The sequence below is a fragment of the Phyllosticta citribraziliensis genome (assembly GCF_038025025.1).
Source record: "Phyllosticta citribraziliensis strain CPC 17464 chromosome Unknown J3D65scaffold_12, whole genome shotgun sequence".
Classification (NCBI taxonomy): domain Eukaryota; kingdom Fungi; phylum Ascomycota; class Dothideomycetes; order Botryosphaeriales; family Phyllostictaceae; genus Phyllosticta; species Phyllosticta citribraziliensis.
The window spans coordinates 806,150-833,384 of record NW_027117349.1 but is presented as its reverse complement, the minus strand read 5'-3'; the positions used below and the strand labels follow the sequence as shown (position 1 = coordinate 833,384).

The following is a 27,235-nucleotide window of genomic DNA, read 5'->3' as shown; positions in this document are numbered from 1 at the left end:
TATATTAGCTATATCTAATAGTAAGTTAAGGACTAGATTCTCTATATTCTACTTCTAGAAAACTTATAGGATAATATTCCTATCTAGTATATAACTTAGTATATAAATTAGTATAATAAGAAGGAGATACCTAAGTTTAAGGATCTCTTCTATACTATAACTAATAAGATTAAATATACTAGTAAGAATAGTACTATAGCTCTTACTATTTATACTAGTTAGTAGTCTACTAAGTAGTCTAAGTCTAACCATGCTACCTATAATTACTATAGAAAGAAGGGGCATATTAAGGCTAAGTATAGCTATCTTTACCTTAAATACCGTCCTACCTATTAGAAGCTGGTATTAGGGGTATTTTATATACTAGATAATTAAGTCTCTAAACTACTAATAGTAGTAATAGTAATAATAATATTAATAACTAACCCTCTAGTATAAGGTGCGAACTACTTTACTACCCTATACCTATATCTAGCTTTAATAAAGGATGAATGGATTGTTAATACTAGGGCTAATACCTACTATATACTAAATTTAACTAAGCTAATAAACTACTTATAGTTTATATAGCTAGTCTAGGTATATAGTTTAGGTATAGTAATAGCTATTAGCTATAGTAATACTATACTCTACTATCCTATAAATAGTATAGTTAATACTCTTATAATAGAGGGTGTTCTATATATTCTAGTACTAATAGTTAGTCTTATCTTAGCTTTAAAACTTAAGTAGAAGGGACTATACCTAGATTAGCTTACCTCTATATTATAAATATAAAACTATAGAATGGCTATTATAGCTTGCCCTAATAGTTTAGGGGTGAATATTCTAATAGTTATTAATAATAATTATATAGTATAAGTATTTACTATAGCAACTCCTCCTATAGTGACGTATAAGATATAGTACTAGTAATTAGGGTATATCTATACTAGCGCGCTTAATAAGCTCTAGTACTAGGGATAACTTATTATTACTAGTAACTAAGACTTCTATTATAAATCCTACTATATAGCTAAGTCCTACTAGATAGTATTATATAAACTAATACCTTAAGCAGATGCGCCCTTTAGACGCGTCTATATTAATATATTTAAACTACTTATAGTTAGCTATAATAGCTGCTATTAGGGGGTGGTATTTATAGATAACTACTTATATCTATAATACTTATTAGTTATAAAGACTAAGGGCGACGCCTTTAATAGCATTTAAAACTTTAGTAAATAGACTAAAACCTAGTTCTAATATAAGATCTAAGCCCTCTAAATAGATAATAGCATAGAGTTTAGCGGCTAAAAGCTACTAGTATAGGTAAAGATAAAGGGTATTAAGGTTAAAAAGATAGTACTATACTTACCTAAGTAAAATAGTATTAGTAAGTTATCTATATACCTTATTACTAGTATGGCCCGCTCTATAAGTATTATATTAAATATACCTTAATTATTATAGATAGAAGCCTATTAATATATAGTATATCTTCTTAACTATCTTCCCACTTATGCACTTAATAGCAAGATACTAGTTAATATTTTTAATAATACTATTAGTAGGTATAAGGATGTCTAGTTACTAGTACTAGTCTTTAGTATTACTATATATACTTATATCCTAGCTAAGAAGCATCTTAAGAGCGCTAAATTTAATATAAGAATAGAGAAAGGATAGTTTATTAGCTATAACTATAAGTATATCTTCTAGATATATCTCCCTTAAATAAACTAGATTATCTATACTTAGGATGTATATTTTAGACCTCCTTAGTAGCTAGACTTAATAGCTACTATAAATAATATAGAAGATAGAAAAGTTAAGAATAGTAATAATAAGATACTTATTATATATCTTATATTAAAAATAGTTTAAGATGCTCTTAAAGGTAATACTAAAGTAATCTATAATATAGTAGAATAAGTAATTAAAGTAGTAGAGAGGTCTAATATAGGTAGTATAGATATTAGTAGTAGAGGTAAGGAGGATATATTTATAGATATTATACTATTAGTAGATAAAATAGATTAGATTAATATCTCTCTAGCTAATAAATATACTAGATCTAATAATTTAGTACTTACTAACCTAACTTTAACCTTACTACTACTCTTACTATCTCTATTACCTATACCTACTCTACTACTAATAGTACTATTATAATACCCTTAGTAGATTTATACTAAGATATAATTCTTTAATAAGAAATATAGTTTAGATAATACTTAACCTCCTTAACTATCTACTTACTATATACGCGCCTTTACTACTATAGAAAATACTACTTATTACTAATAAGATGCTATCCCTACTAATAAGGTTCTACCTTACTTATAGTATAAGGCCCTTATAGGGCTAAAATCTATCTATTAGAGACCCTTTATAGATAAGTAGATATAGGAGTTAACTAATACTAGTACCTTTAAAGAGACTAACTACCTATTAGATAGCTCTTAGGTGCTGCTACTATAATAGATCTAGGTCTATAAGCTTAATAAGCTAGGTAAGAAGGTTATCTATAAGAGCTATATTATAGTTTTAAGTAATCTTTAATATAAGGGATTTAATATATCTAAAGTATTATTACTAGTTATTATATTTCCTACTTTTATACTATTTTTAGTAATTAACATCTATTATTACCTATTTTATAAGTAAGGGGATATTAAGACAGCCTTCCTTAATATACTACTAAAAGACCTAGTCTATACCTATATACCTCCTAGATACTAGGTCCTATAATAAGTTTAGCATCTCTAAAGAGCCTTATATAGCTTATACTAGTTACTACTTACTTAGTTTTAGTACCTCTATAATTTCTTATACTATCTAGGTTTCTACTCTCTCCCTTTAGAACCTTATATTATAAGATACTAGGATAAGCTTATATTTATCCTTATCTATATTAATAATCTCTATATTACTACTAAAACTAAGTCTAAAGTTAATAAAATTATCTTACTACTTAATACTAAGTTCTACTTTAAAGATATAGGCTAACTATATTACTTCCTTAGTCTTTATATTAATTAATATATAAATAGTATAATTATACTATCCTAAGGTGGATATATTTAAAATATTCTTATATAGTTTAGTATAAGTAATACCGCGCGCGTCCTTATACTAATAGATTCCTATAAATTACGCGCATATAATAGTAAGAATAACCTAGACTATTAATAGCTTTATAGTAAGATTATTAGCTTACTTATATAGTGTATAATAAGATACTACCTAGCTATTCTTTTCCCTACTACTTGTCTCTTATAATACACCTATAACCTATTAAATAAATACCTTACTACTACTTACTAAGTCCTTTAATACTTATAGGGTATATATAATTATAGAATTATTCTGCGCCCTAGTAATAATAGCACTCTTAGCTTATAAATCTATATAGATGCTGCTTTTACTAATAATCTAGATACTTATTAGTCCTTATTAGGCTATATTATTATAGCTTTAGGCGGTTTACTATATATAAAGAGTAGGAGATAGAAGCTTATTAGTATATCTATAATAGAAGCTAAGTTTATTAACCTTACTCCTACTATTAAATAAGCTATCTAGATAACTTAAGTTCTTACTAAAATAGGTTATAAGGGCCCTAATACTTAACTAATCTAGCTCTATAATAATAATAAGAACGCCGTCTAATTTACTAATAGTATAGAGTTTAATACTGCTATAAAATATATTAATCTATACTACTAGTATATTAAGTAGGTAGTTATAGATAGAACTACAACTATCTCTTATATCTCTACTAATAAGATAATTATAGATAGGCTTACTAAAGTATTAGTAATAGTTAAGTACTACTGCTTTTATAACCTTATTAGGTATAGACTAATATAGTAAGTTTTCTATTTAGTTAATATAACTACTTATATATCTACTCTATTATAACTATCTCTTTTCTTATCCTAGGGGGTGTATTAGTAGTCCTATATAATAATACTAAGTAGTCTCCTATTGCGTCGTCTCAGCTACAGTTCGCCTAGATAACTGTAGCTTATCTAGATGATGACTTGCTACTTTAGTTAAGATATGCTTGTCTGTTAGCTTTACGCGTCTTAATGAGTTCAGGACTCATCAGCAGTTAGCACCAGCTACTGCTCCCCCTGGTGGTTTCAGCAGTATATAGATAGCTCTTAGAGTAGCCTTAAATGGAGTCTTCAGTTCTCTCATCTTACTTTGTCAGTTTGTTTCCGCGGACAGATTCAGGCTTGAACATGGTCGCAATGGGTCGCTGCACAGCCGGCGGTCAGCTTGGCGCCACAGTCCAAGGCGTGGGGGCAGTCTATGGATTCTGAGAGGCGAGCGCGTCGGTTGCCCCGGCTCTGAGCACGCGAAATTTAAAGTTATAATCTGGGGATTCGGGGAGCTCGAGCTTCCCCGAACAACGAACGACCAGAGTCATTGCCAACAGGAGCTGAATCAGTTGCTGGGGACTCATTCAGCGCGGATCAGGGCGCGCGCACCCTCAAAGGGTGCAGATTGCTGGGGCTCGGCCGAGCCAGGGCAGCTATACAGAGGGAGGTAGGTGTTGGCCTGAGGTGGAGATGCGGCTTCGACATGCTGCAGCGTAGTTGGACGGATAGCAACAGCGATGTCCCTCTGGCTAAGCCCCATTGCGTGTCGTCGGATGGGAGAGGAGTTTCAGTCGACTTGGCGCTGCGTCCGGACGTCATGGCCGCTCAGCTTACTGCCATGTTGGGCGAGGCTTGGCGGACGCCAGCGGGACAGCGCAGGGCAGGGCAGGAGATTTCTGCGGTCCGAAGAACAGACTTGGAGATTGGGAGCGTCCATTGGGAATACGAAGGAGAATTCTTGGGATGCGCCTGCGGTCCTATCAGCACAGGCATGATGACCGCGGGCGGAGCGGGAACCCAAGACATGGATGGTCGTGAGGTGGTCGCAACGGTCGACGACGGACGTCGAGTCAAGAGGCCAAGCCGGCGGGCGCTTGGCCAACCAGCAAACACAAACACAGCCTTGACGCCGCTGTGCAGATGGATGGGCATTCCACCGGCCCAGTCGCTGTCGAGCAGTTACTCATGCAGGATCGCGTCAATGACCAAAACGGCACGTCGTGATAGTGGCCGCGCACGTCGCACGCCGCGATCCCTTGCTGGCTGCTGTCCGCTGGCTCTGCACACCACGCCTCAATCCTTGGAGACCCGACTGTAGCAGCGTAGTGTAAGCTGATGGTGCGTCTCCGACGCCGAGCTACTCGGGACGCGTGGCAGATTCATCTGGCATTGCAAACAAGCGTTTGACTTCTCAGACGTCCCCCGTCATCGGGTCCCCGCAGCCCTTGGGACCACAGGGAAAGTCGTTTTTGGTCAACAAAAGCTTCCCTGTCATGGAGCTAAGCTCGCCTGTTGACGCACCGCCTCTGCCGTCGTCGATGCCCTTTCCCACACCTGGCTTTGTTCTCGGAGGAATAAGTACGCCTGGCCGCCCCGCCAGACCACTTCTCACGCCCCCTTTGCACCCTGTAATCCACTAGCCAAGGGGACTAACAAACCTTCCAACTCCCTCGACCACTACCGGTACTTAATCATTCACTCTCCCATCCCCACCGCCTGGCCGATTCTTGCTTGTAGTTTGCGCTCTGAGCGTCTTCGCAATGAGGTCCAACATTGCTGCTGTTGCCCTTGCCGGGCTCGGTATGAACGCAACCTTTGTTCTTGTGGTGCTCAGACTGACTTGAGAGCAGCCTCCACAGCGTATGCCCAAATCTCAAATAACTGTGCAGGTGATACCTGCTTTGGCCTCAACATCCCCGAAGCCACAGTCAACTCTGGCAATGGAGACATTTTCCTGTCCATGAGCGGCCCAACATCGTACTCCTACATCGCCTTGGGCCAGGGAAGCTCCATGACTGGTTCCCGCATCTTCATTATGTACACATCTGCCAACGGCCAGAATGTGACCGTGTCTCCGAGGTTGTCGTCTGGCCATTCGGAACCCAAGTACGACAGCAGCACCGAAATTACCATCCTTGAGAATACTGGTGTCAGCGGCAACACCATGACTGCCTACTTCAAAGGTGCGTCGGTTGCTTTTTTTCCAGTTCCAGGCTAACGGCAGCAAGTCTCCAACGCGGGGACATGGAATGGTGGTAGCATGGATTTCACATCCAGTTCGGCGCAGTGGATCCATGCCGCTCTCGCAGGAAGCTCTTTGAACACTGATGACCCGAATGCCGACATTTCCAAGCACGCCGACAATTACGGTAGCTTTACTTGGGACTTTTCTCAGGCCAAGGGAGGTAGCACCGCAAACCCATTCACTGCGGCTGGTGCGACGACTTCCAACTCTTGCCCCACTAACTCTGGTTCGTCAAACGGCTCTGGCTCAAGTAACTCCGGGTCTGGTTCGGGTTCGGGTGGTCCTGGTTCTGGTTCGTCCCCTGCAGGATTCCCCTCTAGTTTTCCCTCCGGCTCACCATTTTCAGGCAGTGGATTCGGTGGATTTGGCGGCTTCAACCGGGCAGAGGACGACTGCGCAAACGCAAATGGTGCCAATCAGCTTGGACAGGGTTTCCAGGCGGAGATTCGTCGCATGAGGAGGATTCAAACCGCTCACGGCGTGGTTGCCTGCCTGGCTTGGGCCGTCTTTTTCCCAGCTGGTGCCATCAGCATTCGGGTGTTTAGTTTCCCTGGGTTGGTCTGGTTCCATGCTGCGATGCAAATCTTCTCGTACGGTTTGTACGTTGCAGGTTTCGGACTGGGTGTATACCTAGCAACGCAGGAGGATTATGTAAGTGGAAAAGGCATCATGCGGAAGGTCTTGCTGACGACTTGTAGATGAAAGAGTACCACCCCATCATCGGTGTGGTTCTGTTTGTGTTCCTCTTCTTCCAGCCCATATTTGGGTGGTTGCACCACGTGCTCTTCAAGAAATACGGAGGTCGCACTTTTTGGTCACAGCTCCACATCTGGCTTGGTCGTATTCTCATCACCTTGGGAGTGATCAATGGTGGCCTCGGTCTCAAGCTCGCCGGCAACACTCAAAAGAGGTACACCGTCACGTATGGCGTGATAGCGGGCGTCATCTGGGTGGTGTACATGATTGCGGCCGTGTTTGGTGAGGTCAAGAGGATGAGGAAGCCGACGAGTGGCCTGCCACCCAACTACGCGGAGGACGATCCCCACCACAAGGAGAATGGAAATGGAAACGGACACCGCGAAGGCAACGGTGACTATTACGGCGCGTACAACCCCAAGCCGTCGGGTTGAGGGGATAGTTCGGGAGTGGGATTCGATTGAGGATTGGAGTTGATAGATACCCTTTACACGGAAAATCGCTCAGGCGGATGTGTTATAGTTTGGATATGGGCTGGTTTTGCTGGGTTTGAAAAGGGAATATCTCTCGTTGCGCGTAGCTAGCGTCTCAGTAATGGTACAGCGTTTGGGTCCATGGCAAAAAAATCTGCAAGCTGTTGTGATGGGTGACAGGCATCAAATGGCAAGAGTGGAGTGACATGGAGCAGCCGGGAGGCCCCGAGCAGCCGCGGTTTTGCCGGTTGGCGGCCTGAGGGCCAGGTCCAGTCCTGTCGCGACGCTGAATTGATCGCAAACAATTAACATCAAAACATCCCCTCGCAACCCCCCGTCGCACCTCCCCGCCATCCAGTGCCTCCACCACCGTCCCCTTCTCGTCTCTTCCTGCGCCCTCGACCTGCGCACTCCGCATCCTTGGTACCACATCCGATATCCTCACACACGCACGCCATCATGGGAGAATCAAGGTAGGGTTGACTCGGCCTGGCTACACTTTGTCGCACTAGCCGTGCTCCTTCGCCGCCCTCTGTCCAACGCCCCAGCTAACGGTACTCGCAGGCAAGAGTTGCTGGCTTGGGTCAACAACCTCCTCCAGCTGAACCTTACGAAGGTTGAGCAGTGCGGCAGCGGGCAAGTCTTTCCCCTCCCAACCCTTTCCCAAGCCCCTGCTCCGTGCCCCGCGTTGGCAGTCACACGAGAAATGACCATCTTGCTAACTCACAACTGCAGAGCTCCCTATTGCCAGATCTTCGACAGCATCTTCCGTGCGTGCCCCTTACCTGCGATCCGTGTCCTGCATATCGGCTGACCCCCATCGACAGTCGATGTCCCCATGTCCCGCGTCAAGTTCAACGTCAACACCGAATACCAATATCTACAGAACTTCAAGGTTCTTCAGAGTAAGGCACTCTCGCGTGTGTGTCTCTCGCCTTGATGCTGACGGTGGGCCCTTTGTAGACACCTTCCAGAAGCATGGCGTTGACAGGCCGATACATGTCGAGTCGCTCGTCAAGTGCAAGATGCAGGACAACCTCGACTTCCTTCAATTCAGCAAGAGGTACTGGGACCAAAACTTCCCCGGTGGTGACTACGACGCCGTCGCCCGCCGCAAGGCTTCCGGTGCTCCAGCTGGCGGTGCTCCAGCCGCTGCTCCCCGCACCGCCTCCTCCACCGCACGCCGACCAGCGGCCGTTAGCAACACCGGTGCGACAAGAGCCCGCACTCCGCAGTCCAGTGCCCAGACCACTGCTCTCACCCAGGAAAACAGCGCGCTCAAGGAGACGGTGGCTGGCTTGGAGCGGGAGCGCGACTTTTACTTTTCCAAGCTCAGAGACATAGAACTTCTCATCCAGAACGCCATGGAGACGGATCCCGAGCTGGAGAAGGAGGAGGGCATTCTCAAGCAGATCCAGACCATTCTCTACTCGACAGAGGTATGCGACCCAGCGCCACTCTCAGATCCGGCCTACTGACGAAAATCCCAGGAGGGCTTTGAAATCCCGGCCGAGGCCGAGGCCGAGGAGGTCGAGGAGGAGACCTTTTAGTGTGGCGTCTCACGGAGCTAGACGTGAGGTGGAGCTTTGGGATGCATTGCATGGGGTCAAGTCGGCCGTTTAATAAATACCCTGCCGACTGGCGGTGGATGGGGACAAGAAGAGATAGAGAGTTTCTTTGCGTGGGCGATTGAGAGGTTGGGCATTCGTGTAGTCATTTTGCTAGGCGGTGAAAAGCATCAAGGGATGCTATTTCACAGTGCGGTCTGGACAACCTATGTACCTAGGCGATGGCTCCGCGTCTGAGTCCTCGGATGGATCGCCTGGCGTATGACGCACGTGGACCGCGGGCTTGGACAGCTGCTCCACTAAACAACAACACACGACACCACCACCTTTGAAGCTGAAATCAATTCCTTGCTTTACACCACCGACGCCGTCTTCGATGCTGCCGTGACACTTTTGGCAGGACCCCTCCACTTCGTCCAAGCCACCCGCCCTCCTCCAGCCATCTTCCCGGTCGACCTCTCCACCTCCCCTCCCACTCTCGACGACCTCGCCTCATCACCGCACGCACACAACCTCGCTCCAAACGACCAGACCATGCCTCTCGACATCAGCATCCCGACCACGACCGTCTCGAGCACGGCCAAGCCCTTCACCATCTACAACATCAGCATCCGCCAGCCGCTGCGCACGCTGAAGCTGCCCAAACGCTACACCGACTTTGTCAAGCTGCACGACACGCTGACGGCGCAGACGGGCGCGCCGCCGCCCGCGCCCTTGCCGGCCAAGTCGTGGTTCGCGCGCACCGTCAACAACCCGCAGCTCACGGAGCAGCGGCGCGTCGCGCTGGAGGCGTACCTGCGCGCGATTGAAAACGACCCGGACGCGCGGTGGCGGCACAGCAGCGCGTGGCGGACCTTTCTGGACCTGGGGACCAGCGGACAGCGGAAGAGCGAGGGAGCCTCATCTGCAGCGGGGCCTGGGATAGGCGGCGGCGTCAGCGTGCGCGATGCCGCGACGTGGTTGAGCGTCTTCCAGGAGCTCAAGGGGCAGCTGCACGCAGCGCGGGTGGCGCTGACCCGCCGCGAGCAGGCGCAGAGCGCGCAGGCGCAGCACGAGGCGGGCGCCGCGGCGAAGAAGGGCCTCGTGCTGGCGGGGACGCTGATTGCGGCGCTGGACGAGGGGCTGCGGGTTCTCGGGGGTGGAGCAGAGAGCAACAACGGCAATGGCAGGAAGAAGGGAGGTGGAAACCAGCATCAGCGCGGCTTCAGCGACGACATGTTTCCGTACGGAGACAGGCTGGGCGAGGGCGAGCTGCGGCGCCGCCGCGACCTGATTGCGTCGGCGCGCAAGGAGAAGGAGGGCCTCGAGGGCGTGCTGTCGGCCATGGTCGTGAAGAACATATCGACCGCCAACGCGCCGTCATCGTCGACATCATCGACGGCCGGCGCCGCCGCCAATCCCGCAGACAAGGCGCACCTCTTTCACAACGGCAACGGCTCCTCGACGACGACGACGACCTCACGCCGCACGCTCGGCGCCCCCCAGGAAACGGCACGTACCCGCGAGCTCGACAACTCGGGCGTGCTGCAGCTGCAGAAGCAGATCATGAGCGAGCAGGACGAGGACGTGGTCGACTTGACCAAGGCGCTGCGGCGCATGCGCGAGATGGGCGTGCAGATCAACGACGAGCTGCAGCTGCAGACCGAGATGCTGCGCATGCTGGACGACGATGTCGAGAGGGTCGGCGGCAAGATTGACGTGGCGAAGAATCGGATCAAGAAGATTTCGTAGGCGGTGTGTTGGGTGCCTGTGGTTGGACTATGCTTGGGCGGGATGGGATGGATGGGTGGATGGGTGCAGGGAAGGTGATGGATTGTTTGTAAGATACCACTGTTCTTTTGCTCCCCCCTTTCTTTTTCTCTCTCTCTCTCTCTTCGTTCCTCTTTCTCTCTCTTTATCCCTCTCTCTCTCTCTCTCTTATCCTCTCTTATCCTCTCTTCTCTCCCTCCTTATTCCCTCAATCAACACACCTAGTTCCACCATCACCACGGGATGACGCCCCCCTCAAAACCGCCCAACAGAACGTCAACAGCGCGAGCAGAGCACATGTACTGTACATATATGTACGAAGAAACAGCAAGGTAGCAAGGAGGCACGATTGCGTTGCGATGGCGCAGGTAGGTAGCGTAGGCCAGCCAGGTAGACAAAAGCACGGACATGTCCATTTCTTCTCTCTTTTTCTCCTAATTTTTTTTCCTTCCCCCCTTGACTTTGACTTTTGTGTGTCATCTGTTGAGTGATCTCTGTCGATCGATGGGGGGGAACTTTTTGTACGGATTCTCTGTCGTGTCGTGTCGTGTCTGCTTCCCTGCCCAAGTGCCTGCCTACGCGTCTGCTGGTGCTGTGGATAGATATACGGACAGGGCAGCTGAGGGCACGGGCTGGAATGCCCACAGACAGACAAGGCACATGGATAGAGACCAGGAAGACCAGGAAGCAAGTAGAGTCATGCGCGAAGCGCCATCCGGCACATCAAGAATGGCACATCAAGACTGGAGACAGAAACGATGGGTGGAGAAGGGCTAGACGTACCAAAGACAGGCAAGCAGGCAGGCAGGAAGACGGGCTGGCAAGCAGCAGCAGTGCGCATGTGCTTCTCCAACACCCATCCCATCGATTCAACTGTTGATCGACAGGTGGACAGCGGGCGGACAACAAAGTCTGAGCGACGATGTGCGACGTACATACAAAAAGAGAACCAAGCCAGCCAACCACCAAAGAGTTCTACCAATTGCGCATCTTCCTTGTGGCCATCCAAACCCTTTCATTCAATCCAAGACCAGCCATCCCATCCCCTCAAAGCTCACCGTCACCGCGCAACTCCTCACCTCCCTCCTCCCCGCCATGACCACCACCACTCTCCTCCCACCCGACATACCCGCTCTCGCCCAAATGGCCCCCACAAGCCCTCTCGAGCGCCAAAAACGCAAAATGGCCCCCGACGACGGGTCTAGCAAAGAAATTCGGGCCGGGAAAGCCGCCGTCGCCCTCGGTGTTGTAAAGATCGGTGAAGGGGCGGTCCGTGACCGTCTCGTTGAGCCAGCGCGCCACCGAGTCGAGGATGCCGGCGCGCACGCGCCGCGACGTGACGGCCGCCGCTTCAAACTCCCAGTCGGATTTGGTGTACAGGTGCCGCGAGTCGAGCGGGAGCCCGTATTTTTGCGTCACGGCCGCGTACCATGTGCTCTGCAGCTCGTAGATGTGGTGAGGGATGAAGTCGGTTGAGGGGGGAGAGCGGGCTGTGCCCGCTAGCGGAGCTTGTTGCTGTTGGTGGTGGAGGTGGGGTTCGGAGAAGGACGACGAGTTGGATGTGAGGGTCGGGTGGAAGCAGAGCAGCGCGTCGGCGTAGAGCGAGTACAGCGTCGTCCAGCTGCCGTACCAGTCGTAGGCGAGTTTGGCGTGCGAGCCGTCGCGTGAGATGCCGTATTCCTGCCACTTCTTGATGTACACGTCCGAAATGTTCTGCTCTGCACGTCAGTATCTGCTCACTTCTACCTCACAGCACAACAAACGTACCTGGTAGTACTTGACATCAGCTTGCTCGTCAACCGTCGCAGCCAGCTCACTCATGGCCTTGATGCCCACAATGCCCTTGAGAGCGAGGTTCGTCTGGAGAGCCAACCATCCGGCAAAGTCGTCCGTGGACAGCTGGTTGTGGGGACGCAGGCTGAATTCGACGAGATAGCCGGTCCACTGCTTCCACAGCTGGTAGCTCCTGCTGAGCCACTTGTACGCCTTTTTGGCGCCCTTCGCACCGCCGCCCCAGCTGGCGTCGATGCCGTCGATGCCATCGACGTAGCCGTCCTGCAACGAAATGGGACTCATGGTCTGCTCGTCAAAGTCAAAGTCGACGCCCGTGGTGGACCAGCGCGACTGCGTCTTTCCGTCCGCAGCGTACAGCATCGAGTTGACCAGCGACGTGCCCATGATGAGCATGTCGCCGCACTCCTCGACGGGCATGTACTCGTCGTTGCCGTCGGCGTGGCCCGTCATGTTGGGGAAGCTGGAGCCGAGGTCGTGCATCGAGTAGTCGTTGGGATACTGGCCACTGTTCATGTGCTCGATCAGTGGCTCCAGCAGCCAGGCGCCCCAGCGAGGATTCGTGTACAGGAAGAATGGCCACGCGGGGAAAATGACGTCGACGGTCTGCGAGTTGCCGTTGGACGATATTTCCTTGAGGAAAAGCAGCGGTGCCTCGGGCGTCCCGGAGAAGCTGGTTGCACCCATGACCTGACGAGCGCTGAGCGCCACAATATCGACATAGCTCTGCGAGCCGGATTGATACGCATCGACGGCGAGCTGATCCGAGTAGTTGGCGGCCAGAGTGACGGCGTTTTGGTAGTCAAAGTAATGGTAGGTCAGCAGCTCTTCTTCAGTCCAGAACCACGATTTCCACAGCGGCCGCATCATCGTCAGGCCCCGTGCAGAGGCAAACTGAACGACCGGGTCCTGGATGTGGGCGAGCGTAAAGACGACGCTGTCGGTAGAATGGTTCCCAGAAAGCCTGAACGACTTGGCAAAGGCAAACACGGGCTCCTCGTCCATGATGCTGCGGAAGCTGTGGTCGACTTCATTCTGCAGCGTTCCCGTTGCCGAAAAGCGCTGGCGGAGAAGGGCAGAAGTGCCGCTCTCGTGGCGGACATCCTACTCAAGTCAGCCCTGGTGTTGTCCCTCACAAGCAGGTCCACGTACCGACGGAGCAGTAAAATGGAGCGTGCCCCATTCGGCCTGCGCATTGCCTCCGCCACGGCTCTCGGTGAAGAGCAGTTCCTCTTCCCTCCTGACCTTCCACGTCTTCAGTCCGTGCTTCTGGTCAAACTGGCTGTGGTCGAGGCCCCAGACAATCCTAGCACCGCGGTGCCCACTGACCCATTGCCCATTGACGTCGATATAAACGTCAATGTCGAAGCTGCCCGTGACATGTACGCTGATGTAGGAGGCAGGAATGGCCTGGCGGCGAGTCGAGGTGGGCGTGATGGGCGAGAGAAAGGACAGCGTCAGCTCGACGGGGCGGGCATCGTTGCGGGGCGAGGGGATGTGGTAGGTCAAGTTGGTCGTCGAGGCGTCATACTTGGCGCCCTTGTAAACGGCGCGCGAAACGTTGTATCTGCAGGTCCCAGGGTGTCAATTGGAGAGGGCAGACAGAGCACAGGCGGGGCATGACATACCCCTCTCCGCGACCGGATGGGTCTAGGGAATCGTGGGGACGGCCGAGCAGCGGGTAGACGGTGTGGGTTTCTGGGACCGATGCCAGCACGGCAAAGCCAATCTGTTGGGCAAGTGTGAGCAAAAGTGCCGTGATGGCGTCAGAAAGGGAAGCTAGGCCGTCGTACCGAATCGCCGGTCCAGAACATGGGCCATTTGGACCAGGGCTCTTCGCGAGCATTGTTTAACCAGGTGCTGAAGTAGGGGGTGCGGACGGTGAGCGGCAAGACGGGGGGAGAGAGGTTCGACGAGTCTACAATGCCTGTGAGCAGCGCTGCAGCTGCAAGCAGCACAGCTCCGGACGGCCGCATATCTGCAGGGCGGGGGAGCACGGGCACTAGAAGCTGTACAGTGCGGTACAGTACAAGCAACAAAACAGACGAAGGATGGATTCAATTCCAAGACACGACGCGAGCGATGGAAGGAGGAGATGGAGAGGAGTCGGGTGAACAGACAGAGAGAGAGTTTCCCCAAGGCGGTTCGTCGGGGGTTGGGTCGTCGACCTTACAGAACGTTTCCAGAGAGCAGGGGTCGAGCTCTGGGGTCAGGCGCTCCCCAAGCTCCAGCCATGACGTTGCGACCCGACGCCGACCTGGACCCACCAATCGCCCGTCCCCACACTCCATCTCCAGCTCGATATATCAGTTCGACCGCACCCGCTTGTGCCGTCCCACCACTCGTCGAATCGTGTCCTTGAAGAATCCGCCTGACGCCTTTCTTGGTCCTGGCGATTCGACCTCCCTCGACTCAACCTCCTCCCTCTCAACCGGGCTCGGCCCGTGCCTGAGCCACTCCACGCCCACTGCTCCGTCCGCACCGTCCACGCTGTCTGGGGCATCGCAGTATCCTCCAACCGTCGGCGCTGGCGAAGCGTTGCGACTCGCAATATGCGTCTTGGTAGGGCTGCCGGACCTCTGTACCTGCGGAGGATCCATGCGCGTTGTTGGCGGAAAGCTGAGACGCTTCAAGCGAATGGACGCTGCGTCTGGCGCGTCTTCGTAGAAGCGTTCGTCCTCTTCCTCTTCCTCTCCGTTCTTTCTCATTCCTGCAGTAGAATCATTTACCAGCCTGATGCTAGTGCGAGAGTCAGGACGTCTCTCTGACGGCGTCGGAGCCTCTGCCGATGGGAGAAAATTAAAGTCCAGTTGTTCGAAGCCATTGCCAGTCTCAATAACAGGCTCATCTTCCTGCTCCTCATCGAGTTTCTTGTTTGGCAGTACTCCCAGGGCCTTGAGCTGACCTGTTGCTCGTCAGTACCTGGCGCCGAGATGGAAACTGTAGTCGACTCACTCAAAGTGCGGTAGTAGTATTTGAACACGGCAAACGGCTCGGCCAGCGCGTCGCGCAAAGCGTACTCGTAGAAGCGTCTGGGGTCGTCTCGCTGCGGCGTCCCAGCATTGACAAGCCTGTCAGCAGCCCGTCAGTAAGTAAGCAAGTCATGCATGCAGCACACCCTCTCCAGAAGCCCGCCAACGCGGCCTCGGGACGCATCGAAGGACAAGACGTACTCGACATCTCCCGCGCCATCGCGACCAACCTCGGTGTCCTCCAGCCTCATAACCTCCTTGGCGACCCTGCGCCTGGCGACGGCCCTGAAAACGCGCACCTCGAGGAACCGCTCGCGGTGGTCCGTCTCCCGATCAACCACCTCGCCTCCCTCCTGCTCTCGCAAGTCGCCAAACGCAAACGCACGCTTCTCCAGCCCGCTGCGCCACTCCTTGTTCTCAAACAGCCCGAACATGGCCTTGCCCTTCCACCCGTCTTCCTCGCCCGCTCCCCACGTGACCACCAGGCGCCCTTCCATGTACAGCTTGAAGACAAAGTAGTGCACGTCGGCCGGGATTGGCCGCTTGATGTGGTACGCGATCCAGAACGTGAGCTTGGGCATGGCTGGCACGTAGACGGCGGCGCTGCGGCGGTGTGCGTCTTCGAGCTTCACGGGCGAGTCGGCGGGGGGAGGGTATTCGATGAGTGGTGCCGTGTCGGCTACGCTGGACCGCAGCGAGAGTGTGATGTTTCTGTAGGTTGGCATGGTTATTTCCGTTTGGGTGGGTGATTTGTGCCCTGTCTGGTGTTGGTCGGAGGATGATGTGGAGTGTCGTCTCTCAAGCTTTTCGTGATTTCTCCAGAGGAAGGCGCAAGCCGCGAATATTGCCCGTTGGCGGGACTCAGCATACAGCGAAATACTCCACGCAAAGGGCTTAAGCCGGATATATGACAGTCTGTGCCTGCCATGTCCAGTTGCAGTAGCTCGCCGTCATCGCCGTCAATCGGTGAACAACACTGACTTTGATTCTCCCCTCGTTGTCACCAAGTCCGAGCCAGCAGCCACCACTACCCAACAACAGCACCCATGATTTTGTAAGCCTTAAGCTGTCACAATGGCGTGCATGCTATGCAAAGGTCTTCATCTTGCATGTAGCATTTCTCAAAAAGACACCCATCCATCCATTATTCTGCACTTATTTTTTTCTCATTGAAGATCATAAATGTTCATGTCAGTGATCAGGCGATAGTAATTGCTCACCGCAGCAGGAGCAATTGACGAGGCAGAGTCATGGAAAGCATTTGTCTGCCTGGGTATGCATGAAGCAGGAGACTTGCGTGCGGGAAGTAGACGAATATGGATGTGCAAGCTTTGAGGCTGAGCTCGAAGATAAGGATAGAACAGGGGCAGGAAAAGAGTGGGCGTCTTACCATGTTGTCCGAATGTAAAGTACGAACACTCAATGCTCAAGACTCGTGAATGAGGTTGAAGGACGCCTCATGTATATGAGCAGGGCCAGAGAAGGATGCTCCGTTATTCAAGCAAACATGGCAGCACGAGAGAGACCAGAGGGCATGCGCAAGCGCCTGCTTGACTGAACTTTTATGTGATGGCCTGCCTCCGCCTGCACAGCTATCCGTAACCACCATGATCTGCCCACACCAGCAGTCTCATTTCCCGTATGTAATCGGCCAGCCAGCCAGCCACGTCAACCTTCTTGTACTTTGCGCAACGAAATTAGGTGAACAGAAAGGAAGAGTCGTCGCAAAGACGCTGTGAAGCGACGGCCGTTGGATGAACAGCAAATGGAAGAAAAGAACGCGGAGAAAAGAGAAACAAAGACCACTCGAACGCGCCCAGCAGCAACCACCTGACCTCCACCCACTCCGCGTCGAAAAGCAGTAAGAAAGGGTATAGCGTCCGAACGACTCTCTGATGAACGCCTGGTACCGGTGGCCCGAATATCGCCGAGCAATGCGAAGCTTGTGACCCTTCTGGAGAGACTCTGCGTGATGACCATTACGAAAAAGACAAGGGCAGAATGTGCGAAAGACGCAGTGTTTCTTTCAAACACGGTGGGATCCGTCAACCGAGTCCTGCTGGGGTTCATCAGATCAGCACAGTGCTTCGTCACAAGGGGAGTGGAATTCAGCGACGGTGGCGCCCACTCACCCTTATGCTTCTGGTGACGTAGATGCCGCCAGACTCGCCCGTCGATTCCTGTTTTGCAAGCTCCTCTTGCGAACTGTGCGCCTCATCCCAGTACGTGCTGACGCGACCTTTGGTACGCTTGGGGATGGGGCTGCTAGCCATGGTCTGCAGTCCAATGGGATCGACAACCTGCTCTGCCTGGGCATTTTGCTCGTCCGAGTTACCGCTGTGATTTTCCTTGGGCTTGGAGTAGCCGCGAGTAGCTGAGCGCTTGGTGCGCCAGAAGGCAGCGAATGCAGGGCAGCATCCGATCCAGACAGCTGCAGTCAATTAGCGTACGCATTGGGCAGCCATCATCTGAGACATACCTATGGAAGCCTCGATGATTGCCCACAAGGCAAGCCAGGAGCTGCTTGGAGTGCTGTTGCTCTTGGACTTGACACCGACCTGGACGACGCGCAGGATGGCGAAGAGCACGCAAATGAGGGCAGCACAGAAGAGTCCACCAATGCCGAACTTCTCGGAACGCGGCATCTGCAGATTCCAGATGAGGCGAATGGGGAGCACCATGACTAGCGCCCAGGTCAGCATTGACTTGACACAACGGCAGGCAAGTTGCACATACTCATTATGTCAGTCAGGACGTCGACAGCGAACGAGTAGTAAAGACTCGCAATCTGGGCCTGAATGTCCCGAGGGGTCGCGCAGAGACCTGGAAAATTAGTTGGCAAAGAACGCATAGTCGGCAGCATGTGAGTACCCACCTGGCGTGAACCACGCATGCATGCTGCTGCACGAAGTGAAATTTGAGACGATGGCCCCAACAAGAGTCTGTAGAGTTCAATGTCAGGCGCAATGGTCTTTTGTTGGGAAAGAAGACTCACCAATGCGCAAAAGACGACAAGGCACCACCAGAGGGTGATGTAGGCCTTCAGGCCATTCATCAATCGCCGGTAGAGGGCCAGGAGAGAAAACTTGACGGACCAGAGGGTGCACCAGAGAAGCATGGACGAGAAGAAGAAGACGTGGATGACAATGTTTGTCTCTTGCTCCAATTCCGGATAGGGATCCATTTTTCGTTCAGCGACGGCGTATACGCGAAACATGTAGGGCGTCACGACGATGTAGCATGTGGTCAGAGCCAAGAAGAAGAGGTAGGAGATGAAGACGAGCACGTCTTCAATCTGCAACGGCTTCTTCCACCAGACGCGAAGGGCGAATCGAGCGATGACGACCGTGGTGGTCAGGACCAGGAAAGCAATGCCGGTGCGCTTGAGATCACCCTCGGTGATGTAGTTTTGAGTGGCCGAGGTGGACATGATGGCTGGCGAGGATGGATGACGAAGAGGCGCTTTTGCGAAGAGGAGCGAGTGAAATCTTTCAAGGCCGACTTTTGGGCGGCGGAATGATGTCGATCATGAGTCGCTGGGAGGAGGCGGTTGGTTAGCATGGATTCGCCAATGCCATTGCAGAAACTGGGACCTGGTATTGCTATAAGGGCTTGCGACCCAAGGGAGGTTTGGGGATACATGGGCAGACGCCGTGGTCGAAGGCTTCGGTTTGCAGAAGTCAAGGTCTCGCAGACATCCGGGGCGTGGTGACACGGGGACGCAAGGGTGGCCATCTCCCTCGCAGCGTGGCGCGGTCCGTCTGGCAGGTGTGGTGGTGCAAGATGCGCAAGGCAGCGGACAGGGCAAAGGCCCATGTCGGGTGCAACCACGCCAGCCCATCCGAGCGGACCGGGCTTGATGGCGTGCAGCGACATGGCAAATAGCGGATTGATTTGTGCAAGGGAGGCCAGCGATGAAGGAAGACATGTACGAACCTTGCTTGCTTGTCTTGGGTCGCGCGAGTGGAATGGGCGAGCGGCGGGGGGTATAAGTCGCGGCGCGAGAATCGAGGCGTGAGTGACTCAGGCGCGTCGGCGAGGACGACGGCGGCTTGAGCGACCGGCGCCGATTTGGATTGAGCGACGGCGGACGAGAGAGAGGGAAGAGATGAGGAGAGGCAGGTGGAAGGGAGAGGCGCAATGCTGTGGTTGCGATGGTGTTGACCTGGGTGGTGGTCGAACGGGATGGTGAGTGTGAGTGTGAGTGCGTTGTGGGACGGACGACGGGCCGGAAGCGAGACCGAGACTGCCATGGCGATGGAAGGCCAGAAAGAGACGTGAAGCATGAGAGAGAGAGGGAGAGAGAGAGAGAGATGCTGCCGGCAGTCAGATCGGTCGGTCGGTCGGCAGCCCAGGTCGAGTCGAGTCGAGTCCCGTCGAGTCCACCACCTCACTCCACGTACCTCTACATCCTCATCCCCTCTCCACGCACAGCACTGCACCAAGCTTGTGCTTTCTTTTGCCTCCAGACCATCCCGTCCCTCCCCCCCCTTCTTACCACCACCATGACCACCATCTCACACCCTTCGCCATCCTCCGGTTCCGCGCTGCTTCGCTGGCTCTTGCTCCTCCAATCTTGCGACGAGCACCCTTGCGCCACACACGTCCTCCACTCCCCAGTCCATCCGCGCCTGCGCTCGCTCCTGCGCCGCTTTTCCTTTGTCTGCTGCTCCCTGCACTTGAAGTACCGGACCTGTACTCGATGATCCCTCGGCCCCCCCAGTCCAGTCCAGATATGTTCCCCTCCCACTCCCACTGCGGTCAAGCATGCCGCCGAGAGCCTCTGTAGATTCATTCCCACCCCCCGGTTCGACCGTCTCTCCCTGCATATAACCCCAACCGGCTTCGACCATGCGCACCAGGTTGCTTTTGACCATGGCATTGGCTTCGCTGCTGCAGTGTGGCCTGAGCCATTCCTTTGAGCCCCCCCATTTTGACGTGCGCGCTGCGCTGGTCGACCAGGGCCTCCAGTTTGATCGCATCCCAACCCACGCTCTTCGTCTCTCGGCCGCCGACGCTGCTCTGGGCGACTTCAACTTTTGCGCCGCCGCCGTATGTTATTTTCTTCTCTCCTGTCCGCCTCCTAATGCTCAGGCCATGCTAGTGTTCCGTCCTCGCCTTCTTGTACGGCGACGCTGTCGCCGAGCCCGGCTCCGCAAACTATTCGTCCTGCCAGTCGGGCTACTGGTCCGTCCAGCAGGCCGACGTTCATCCCGACTGCATCTTCAGGCCTCAAGACACACGCGACGTCTCGCGCGCCGTTCTCTTCTCCCGCCTCTTTCGCTGTCCGTTCGCCGTCAAGAGCGGCGGCCACTCGGCCTTTGCCGGCTCCTCCAGCATCCAAGGCGGCATCACTCTTGACCTCAGGGCACTAAACCAAGTCCAGCTATCCGACGACAGGTCCATCGTCTCCGTCGGCACCGGCAACAAGTGGGTCGACGTCTACGAAGCTCTCGAGCCTCATGGACTTGCCGTCATCGGTGGTCGCGTGTCGGCGATAGGCGTCGGTGGCTTGACTCTTGGAGGTTGGTGAACATGTCCGATTGCTTTTTCCCAATGCGTATCCGGGCCCTCGGAAAGCTGACGTGACTTGCAGGTGGCATCTCCTTCTTCTCGGGACTGCACGGCTGGGCCTGTGACAATGTCGTCAACTACGAGGTGCGTGTTCCACTCGTCTCCTTTTCTTCTTTCCCCGATGCTCTTTCCGCATCTCTATGCATCTCTGCTGGCCCAGAGGTCCGTCACCATGGTCTTGGCGTCTGCAGCCTTCTGTCGCGCAAAAGCAGCCCGGCTTACTAGAGCCGACAGCCTGCTCATCGCCGCTGATGTCCACCATGCCACCCCACCGTCTTGGCTGAAGATTAATACGGTCCCGGCAGCGTCAACATCCAAAACGAGTCCTGTCATTTCCCTTCTAAAGAGTCGAGAATCGTGACGGTGGCGCTGTGGACATCAGCTGCTTCACTCCACTGGTTCAGCAGTTTGATTGTTCTTTACTGACCTATGACCAGCTCGTCACCGGGTCTGGCGTCGTGCTCCAAGTCAACGAGAGCTCGCATCCCGATCTTTATTGGTCCTTGAGAGGCGGCGGAAACAATTTTGGCGTCGTCACTCGCTTCGATCTTTCCGCGTTCCCCCAGGGGCTCATGTGGGGAGGAGGCCAGCTTCACAAAATCAGCCAAAGATCAGCCATCATCGAGGCCTTTGCGCAGTTCGGCGCCCACGGAGAGGAAGACCCCAAGGCAGGGCTCATTCTCTCCTTTGCCTGGGCAGCAGGAGAATACTTTGCCAAACTGGACATGCAATACGCGGACCCCGTCTCTTCGTCGCCGCCGGTCTTTGAAAACTTCACCTCCATCCCAGACCCCCTGTCAAACACGACCATGATCCGCACGCTCTCCAACCTGACGCTCGAATTCAACGAATCCAATCCGAGCGGGCTGCGCGAGACGTACTGGGCGTCGGCATACAAGCTGGACCGCGACCTCGTCGACGCCATCCTCGACATCTACATGGACGAGATCGACACGCTGGTCAACGTCAGCGGCATCGTGCCGGCGTGCACGCTGCAAGTCATCACGTCGCCGCAGCTGGCGCACATGAGCAAGCGCGGCGGCAACGCGCTGGGGCTCAGCGAGGCCGACGGGCCGCTCCTCCTCATGAACCTCAACAACATGTGGGACGACGCGGCCGACGACTACGCCGTCATGCGCGCCAGCAGCACCATCGTCGCGCGCGTCAACGCCCGCGCCGCCGCCATGGGCCTCGACCATCGCTACGTCTATCAGAACTACGCCTCGCAGTACCAGGACGTCATTGCGAGCTACGGCCCCGAGAATCAGCTCAAGCTCATGGCCGTCGCCGCGTATTATGATCCGACGGGCGTCTTTCAGACGTTGCAGCCCGGCTACTTCAAACTCGACGGCGCACCCGCGCGGAGTTGTCTGTAGCCGGTCGGGGCTGCTGCCCGCCGGTCTGCCTGCCGCTTGTGCTGCGTACGGTACATGTGCGGCAGTAGCACGTAGCAAGCGAGCAAGCAAGCAAGCAGTTGAGCAATCAAGCAACCGCGGTAAGCTCCCTGCTTCTCGAAGTACGTACGATATGAAATGTAAGCTGTCGGCGATCGTAGTAGCGGTGGCGGTTGTGTACTAGTGGCGCGGCGCTTGTCTTCATTCTCGTGGCAGGAGGCATACCATATGCAGCACATCTTTTTCACATTCCATTCCATTCCGATTTTCCCTTTTCTTTCCTTTCCCGTCCGTGGCGAGGCCCCTCTTTCCTTGCGCGCTTGCTTTTCTCTTGTTGTTCAGACCGGCCGGACCAGACGAGGATACTTTTGTTTGTGTTTTTTCCTCTTTGTCTTGTTTAACAGTCCTCTTCTTCTTGTGCGCTTTACCCCCCTTGTACCATCTCTTTCATGCATAAGGTATCAACCGTTTGCCAGGCAGGAGAGGCGGCAAGTGTGTGCATGTGGGACGCGGCCGAGCGAGCGAGCAAGCGAGCGCATGTTTAGAGCGCCGCTGACGCATACAGCATTCATCAGGCTTGGTGGAATTTTTGTTTTTCCCTCTTTGAGAGGCAGACGCAGCAGTGTATGTCTGGCAACAGACAGAAAGACATTTGGTAGACACGGAGGTACACGAACGACATTGATCCATCCATACAAAGTCAGATGCATGAACACTGATTTCTCGGTCTTGTCTGTTTGTCTGCGCGGGCTGGTCCTGTCCGGGGTACGTGCCTATGTACGCTGATTTATGCTTTTGGGCATGTGTGATCGTGGTGGAAACCGGGGATACAGAGGATCCCGTCGACCGCTGTCCGCCGTGGCTCCCGTCGCGACGGACACAGGAAACGAACGAGCGAACGCAGCTGCCGAGTCGTCGTTGCGCAAGTTTCGAGCGCCTGGCGATTGCATGTCGGCGGCCGAGCCGTGTGGTCGAGTCCGGTATGTATGTACCTCGTAGCCATCGTCTCTTGAACCCCCGCTGCTGTCCCGGTACAAAAGAGTACGCAGCACGCAAGTAGCCCGCGGACCTGAGTACAGTACCCCGAGTTTCGTGTGCCCTTGATTGATGGTGCGCTTGCGGGGGGCAGCAGGCTCGGCCATCACGCTCTGTTTCGTCCGCTGCTTTGGCTGGCTGGGGGTGGTTGGCTGTCCGCCCGTCCGTCCTGTGGTCTGTACGACAGTCGCATATCATATCATTCATCCCTCTCGTCTCCCCTAGGATCGCGAACGACCAAATCACAAAACGCGCATCTAGCCGTGCCGTCCGTCGTCTCGTCCACAGGCCCGGTTTCCGCTTCCTTGATCGGCATCGCCGAGCGGTGGCACGCGATGTGCGTGACAAACGCCGAGGACACGCTCGCTCGCTCGCTCCCTCGCCCCGAAGCCAGGTCAGGTCGTCTAAGGTGGCATCTCGGCTGAGCGAGCGAGAGGTCGATCGGCAGATACTGACGACGCGGGAGCAACGACGTCGTCGACAACGCCCCATCTGTGCGGCCGTTTGTGGCATGACGCCATCGACGCGCATACCCGTGCAATACACACGTACTTATGTAGCCAAGTGCCGTGTCGCGTCGACCCGTCTCGTCTCGTCTCGTCTCGTCTCTTCTGCATTTCATCGCCCACGTCTCCAGACACACAAAATACCTGTGTGGCGATCAAACTGGCGGGCGAGGCATTCCATCATGTCCATTTCCCGGCTCCTCGCTTCAGCACTCGTGGTCGCATGTCTTTTCCAAGGAGAGGAGGAGGGGGGCTCCAAGACGGGTCTATCGATTCGGTGGTACGACTATGCACGGCACGGGTCCAGGCAGAGCGCTGTACCCACGTCCTGAGGGCGTACAAACCGCACGGTACCGGACATAGATAGCGTAGGTTCGGGCGCGTGTGCCACGTTCAATTCTGCCTAGGCTTGACAATCCCATCGTGCACCAGATAATAGACGACGGTGCTATCATCCTCGACGATGGCCAGCAGAGCGCGCTTGCTCGTCCGCCATTTGTCCTCCTCGCCGCCCTCTTTGCTCTGTTGGCCCGTTGCGCCCGTGTTTTGCTCGCTCGCTGGCTCTGGTGGCACTACGGTCATGTCGCCGAATGCTTCGGCCAGCTGCCGCACCGTCCATTTCTCGCGCAGGTGCGTGGGCACAACCCACTCGCGTTGCGGCGCTGGGTCACCTTCGGCTGGCAGTCCAGCAGAGCGTCGGCGCGCGGCCTCTTTGAGCAATGCGATTTGCTCGTCTGGGTGCGTGTAGAGACGTTTTGTAGGAAGGCCGGAGAGAAGAGGCCTCGAGAGCGGCAGGTGGGGTGACGAGGGCGAATGGGTGTGCAGTGTCAGGGAGTGCCAGTGGTGTTGATGTTCGAGGTTGTGGAGCGTTTGGTGAGCGAGCGACAGATGATGGGACGAGTGCGGCGACGCAGAGGCTTGGAGGGCGTCGGTGATTCTCTGGTCGAGCAGCGAAGGTTGCATTGTTGGGGCGGCCATGGCCGGAGAGGTTCGAGAAGCAGTCGTTGAAGACGGCAGCCTGCCTAGAGAGAAATAGGCTTGATGCTGCGGCCGATTTTGCGGGCTCGTGAGGCTTGGCCGGATGGACTGGTGTGGTGTGGTGTTGCTGAGCAAGAAAGCAAAGCGCAAAACCGAACGATTACGAGCAGGCGCAGGGGCCCGGCCAAACGGTGATTCGTGCGGACCCTGTGGTAGATCGCCCTCCGCATCTCCCCCGAAAACTTAATGCGAATACGAAGCTTAAACAACACCCCAAAGACAAACGACTGTTTCTCTGCCGTCCGTCTGCCTTGCCGGCTAAAACAAAATGCTCTCTCCTGCGCCGTCTCCTCGTTTTCTCAAATACCATCGCCCTCCCTCGCACACTGTATCCCCGCGTCGCAAACGCTCACTTCCCCCGTGAACATCGGGCGCAACATCCAGGCACCAGCAATACCTTTGCCAACCCCACGAATTATTGGCAGGCATCGCCTCCTATTCGCCGCTTCCTGAATTACAGACACCAGTGAGCTGTTCTCGGAAATTGTCCAAGGGACGTTGGAAAAAACGGCGGCCGCTTACACACCGCAGACACTGCCCAGCCGTTATCCATCTGTCGAGCCACAGCACTAGGCATTTGACTACCTATCCCAGCCCAACATGGCAGCCGACGCACGCAGTGTCTCAGCTGCTTCCACGTTACCGCCTGTTCCATCGGCTTTTTCTGTTTCGTCGGCATCGTCTAATCCTACCACCAACGCTCCAAATTCCCAGCCTTCGCCAACTTCTCCAACTTCTCCGACATCTGCGCCCTCCCCGCCTGCATCGAATCCTCCTGAAGAACGCCCGGAACCAAGAAGACAGCTTTCGCGCGCGAGGACTGCCTCGGTTGCGACAAATGCCGCTGAGAGATTACGCTCCGCTTCCCTCAGAGTCTTGGAGGCAGACCTCCCAACTGGTTTCATGGCGGCTACCGGAAACGCCGCCGCTAGAGTCCACACGCCCGCAGAAATACGCAGAGGGAGCCTAGCACATCTGACAGCAAACAACGAAGAGCCCGAAGAGGAAGAAGGAAGCCCTGCAAGTGGAAGGAGGAGGCTGAGCAGGTCCGTCACTGGACTGAGCATTTGGAGTATGGGCAAAGGCAATAGGGGTGCCGACGACTTGCCAGCAGATTCTACACCTAGGCTGGCCCAGCTCCCCCCTGAAGTGGACGGTACTGGCACTCTTGAGCCCATCGCATCATGTGGCCCAAGTTACCAGGATAGACTTAGCACGGATGACGGCGTTCGACCTGTTCGAACCAACCCAGAGTCAGCCATGACTGGTTCTACGAGAATCGGCGAGGTCAAAACGACACGAACAGGAAACAACCAAGCCAATAGCGATAATGGTTATGTACCGCCTCCGAAGCTCCCGTGGACTACATCCACCGTTCTCGCTCTGAAAGCCTTCTGGCGCTGGTTCTGCACTCCCCTCGGCTTCGCCATCACCATTTACGGCCTCAACATCGTCGCGTGGGGAGGCATGCTTTTCCTACTCCTCTGCAACGCCGCGCCCGCCATGTGCCACCCGTCGTGCAACGATCTCCAAAGCCCCCGCCGCATCTGGATCGAAGTCACCTCGCAGATTCTCAACGGCCTCTTCTGCGTAACGGGTTTCGGCCTCGCCCCTTGGCGCTTCCGCGACCTCGCTTGGTGGTGCGTGTGGCGCTTGGGCTGGGGCCAGAAGCGCGGCCAAAGCAAGGCGGAGCGCAAGAATTACGGCCTCCGCCGGCTCGCTGGCATCCATCGGAATTGGTTCAGGCTTCCAGGTTCCAACTCGCTGCCGCCGACGACGGGGCCTAAAGACCTTGCCGCGCAGACGGATAATGAGGCAGTCATTCCGTTTCCTGCGTCCAAGGTGCCGGACCCTCCTCCCACGGGCGTCCGCGCCTCACCCACCAAGTTGTGGATCATGGACTTTGTCATCTGGTGCAACGTGTGGAACACGTTTTTCCAGTGCTGTCTCGCGGGCTTTATGTGGGCTATGAACAGATACGACAGGCCGCCGTGGTCGACAGGCCTGTTCGTCGCGCTGGCATGCGGCGTGGCGGGCCTGGGCGGCTATGCCATGTTCCAAGAAGGAAAGCGCATCAAGAAGGTTGAGGGGATCCCCATGGAGTCGTGGCAGGGGAAGAAAGAGTACGTTGATTTGGAGAAGGGCGCCAAAATGTCTCAAGGGAGGGACAGGGTGGAGGACGAAAAAGAGAAGGACCCTGCTGAGAAGGTCGTCACGGTGGAGCAATAGATTCGGATGGGTGCGCAACGGAATTGATACCCCTTAATGTGGTCATCGTGTGGGCCTGTCCTGACGATTCACGACGAGAAATAGAGTTTA

The 27,235-nt window shown here is 53.6% G+C and overlaps 12 protein-coding genes across 12 annotated transcripts; 6 read left to right on the top strand and 6 right to left on the bottom strand.

The window, feature by feature from the left end:
• Positions 1-4,578: 4,578 nt before the first annotated feature.
• On the top strand, positions 4,579-5,193 carry J3D65DRAFT_606657 (uncharacterized protein; the record flags this gene model as incomplete). The annotated part of the gene is made up of 1 exon (XM_066798454.1): positions 4,579-5,193. One exon carries the CDS (start codon positions 4,579-4,581, stop codon positions 5,191-5,193), a length of 615 nt encoding a protein of 204 aa, XP_066651401.1.
• Positions 5,194-5,295: 102 nt separating this feature from the next.
• On the top strand, positions 5,296-7,436 carry J3D65DRAFT_638043 (uncharacterized protein). Its single transcript, XM_066801576.1, has 5 exons — positions 5,296-5,675; positions 5,726-6,058; positions 6,104-6,412; positions 6,467-6,771; positions 6,819-7,436. Exons 1-5 carry the CDS (start codon positions 5,636-5,638, stop codon positions 7,248-7,250), a joined length of 1,419 nt encoding a protein of 472 aa, XP_066651400.1. The 5' UTR covers positions 5,296-5,635; the 3' UTR covers positions 7,251-7,436.
• A 164-nt stretch (positions 7,437-7,600) lies between these two features.
• J3D65DRAFT_638037 (calponin homology domain-containing protein) lies at positions 7,601-9,167 on the top strand. The gene is made up of 6 exons (XM_066801575.1): positions 7,601-7,762; positions 7,854-7,925; positions 8,025-8,059; positions 8,117-8,194; positions 8,253-8,728; positions 8,780-9,167. The coding sequence occupies exons 1-6, from the start codon at positions 7,749-7,751 to the stop codon at positions 8,837-8,839; spliced, it is 735 nt and encodes a 244-aa protein (XP_066651399.1). The 5' UTR covers positions 7,601-7,748; the 3' UTR covers positions 8,840-9,167.
• A 224-nt stretch (positions 9,168-9,391) lies between these two features.
• Positions 9,392-10,588, top strand: J3D65DRAFT_559796 (uncharacterized protein; the record flags this gene model as incomplete). The annotated part of the gene is made up of 2 exons (XM_066797425.1): positions 9,392-10,037; positions 10,089-10,588. 2 exons carry the CDS (start codon positions 9,392-9,394, stop codon positions 10,586-10,588), a joined length of 1,146 nt encoding a protein of 381 aa, XP_066651398.1.
• An 819-nt stretch (positions 10,589-11,407) lies between these two features.
• On the bottom strand, positions 11,408-14,531 carry J3D65DRAFT_638032 (glutaminase A). The gene is made up of 5 exons (XM_066801574.1): positions 14,191-14,531; positions 14,026-14,126; positions 13,550-13,964; positions 12,374-13,501; positions 11,408-12,319 (listed from the first exon to the last, which is right to left on the bottom strand). The coding sequence occupies exons 1-5, from the start codon at positions 14,371-14,373 to the stop codon at positions 11,654-11,656; spliced, it is 2,493 nt and encodes an 830-aa protein (XP_066651397.1). The 5' UTR covers positions 14,374-14,531; the 3' UTR covers positions 11,408-11,653.
• Positions 14,532-15,743: 1,212 nt separating this feature from the next.
• On the bottom strand, positions 15,744-16,362 carry J3D65DRAFT_638026 (uncharacterized protein; the record flags this gene model as incomplete). The annotated part of the gene is made up of 1 exon (XM_066801573.1): positions 15,744-16,362. A coding segment is annotated over exon 1 (351 nt), but the record flags the coding sequence as incomplete, so codon positions are not given.
• A 1,115-nt stretch (positions 16,363-17,477) lies between these two features.
• J3D65DRAFT_560076 (uncharacterized protein) lies at positions 17,478-18,799 on the bottom strand (the record flags this gene model as incomplete). Its single annotated transcript, XM_066797447.1, has 5 exons — positions 17,478-17,800; positions 17,849-18,052; positions 18,106-18,192; positions 18,245-18,311; positions 18,365-18,799. The coding sequence occupies 5 exons, from the start codon at positions 18,797-18,799 to the stop codon at positions 17,478-17,480; spliced, it is 1,116 nt and encodes a 371-aa protein (XP_066651395.1).
• A 125-nt stretch (positions 18,800-18,924) lies between these two features.
• J3D65DRAFT_118984 (uncharacterized protein) lies at positions 18,925-19,938 on the bottom strand. Its single transcript, XM_066793810.1, has one exon. It carries the CDS (start codon positions 19,653-19,655, stop codon positions 19,050-19,052), a length of 606 nt encoding a protein of 201 aa, XP_066651394.1. The 5' UTR covers positions 19,656-19,938; the 3' UTR covers positions 18,925-19,049.
• On the top strand, positions 19,939-22,552 carry J3D65DRAFT_119050 (uncharacterized protein). Its single transcript, XM_066793813.1, has 4 exons — positions 19,939-20,421; positions 20,474-20,894; positions 20,966-21,027; positions 21,381-22,552. The coding sequence occupies exons 1-4, from the start codon at positions 20,221-20,223 to the stop codon at positions 22,317-22,319; spliced, it is 1,623 nt and encodes a 540-aa protein (XP_066651393.1). The 5' UTR covers positions 19,939-20,220; the 3' UTR covers positions 22,320-22,552.
• Positions 22,552-24,087, bottom strand: J3D65DRAFT_118959 (uncharacterized protein). Its single transcript, XM_066793809.1, has one exon. The coding sequence runs from the start codon at positions 23,901-23,903 to the stop codon at positions 22,785-22,787; it is 1,119 nt and encodes a 372-aa protein (XP_066651392.1). The 5' UTR covers positions 23,904-24,087; the 3' UTR covers positions 22,552-22,784.
• On the bottom strand, positions 24,088-25,072 carry J3D65DRAFT_118988 (tRNA-splicing endonuclease subunit Sen15). The gene has a single exon (XM_066793811.1). The coding sequence runs from the start codon at positions 24,854-24,856 to the stop codon at positions 24,272-24,274; it is 585 nt and encodes a 194-aa protein (XP_066651391.1). The 5' UTR covers positions 24,857-25,072; the 3' UTR covers positions 24,088-24,271.
• Positions 25,073-25,516: 444 nt separating this feature from the next.
• Positions 25,517-27,145, top strand: J3D65DRAFT_648009 (uncharacterized protein; the record flags this gene model as incomplete). Its single annotated transcript, XM_066802365.1, has 3 exons — positions 25,517-25,962; positions 26,008-27,039; positions 27,088-27,145. The coding sequence occupies 3 exons, from the start codon at positions 25,517-25,519 to the stop codon at positions 27,143-27,145; spliced, it is 1,536 nt and encodes a 511-aa protein (XP_066651390.1).
• Positions 27,146-27,235: the final 90 nt, after the last annotated feature.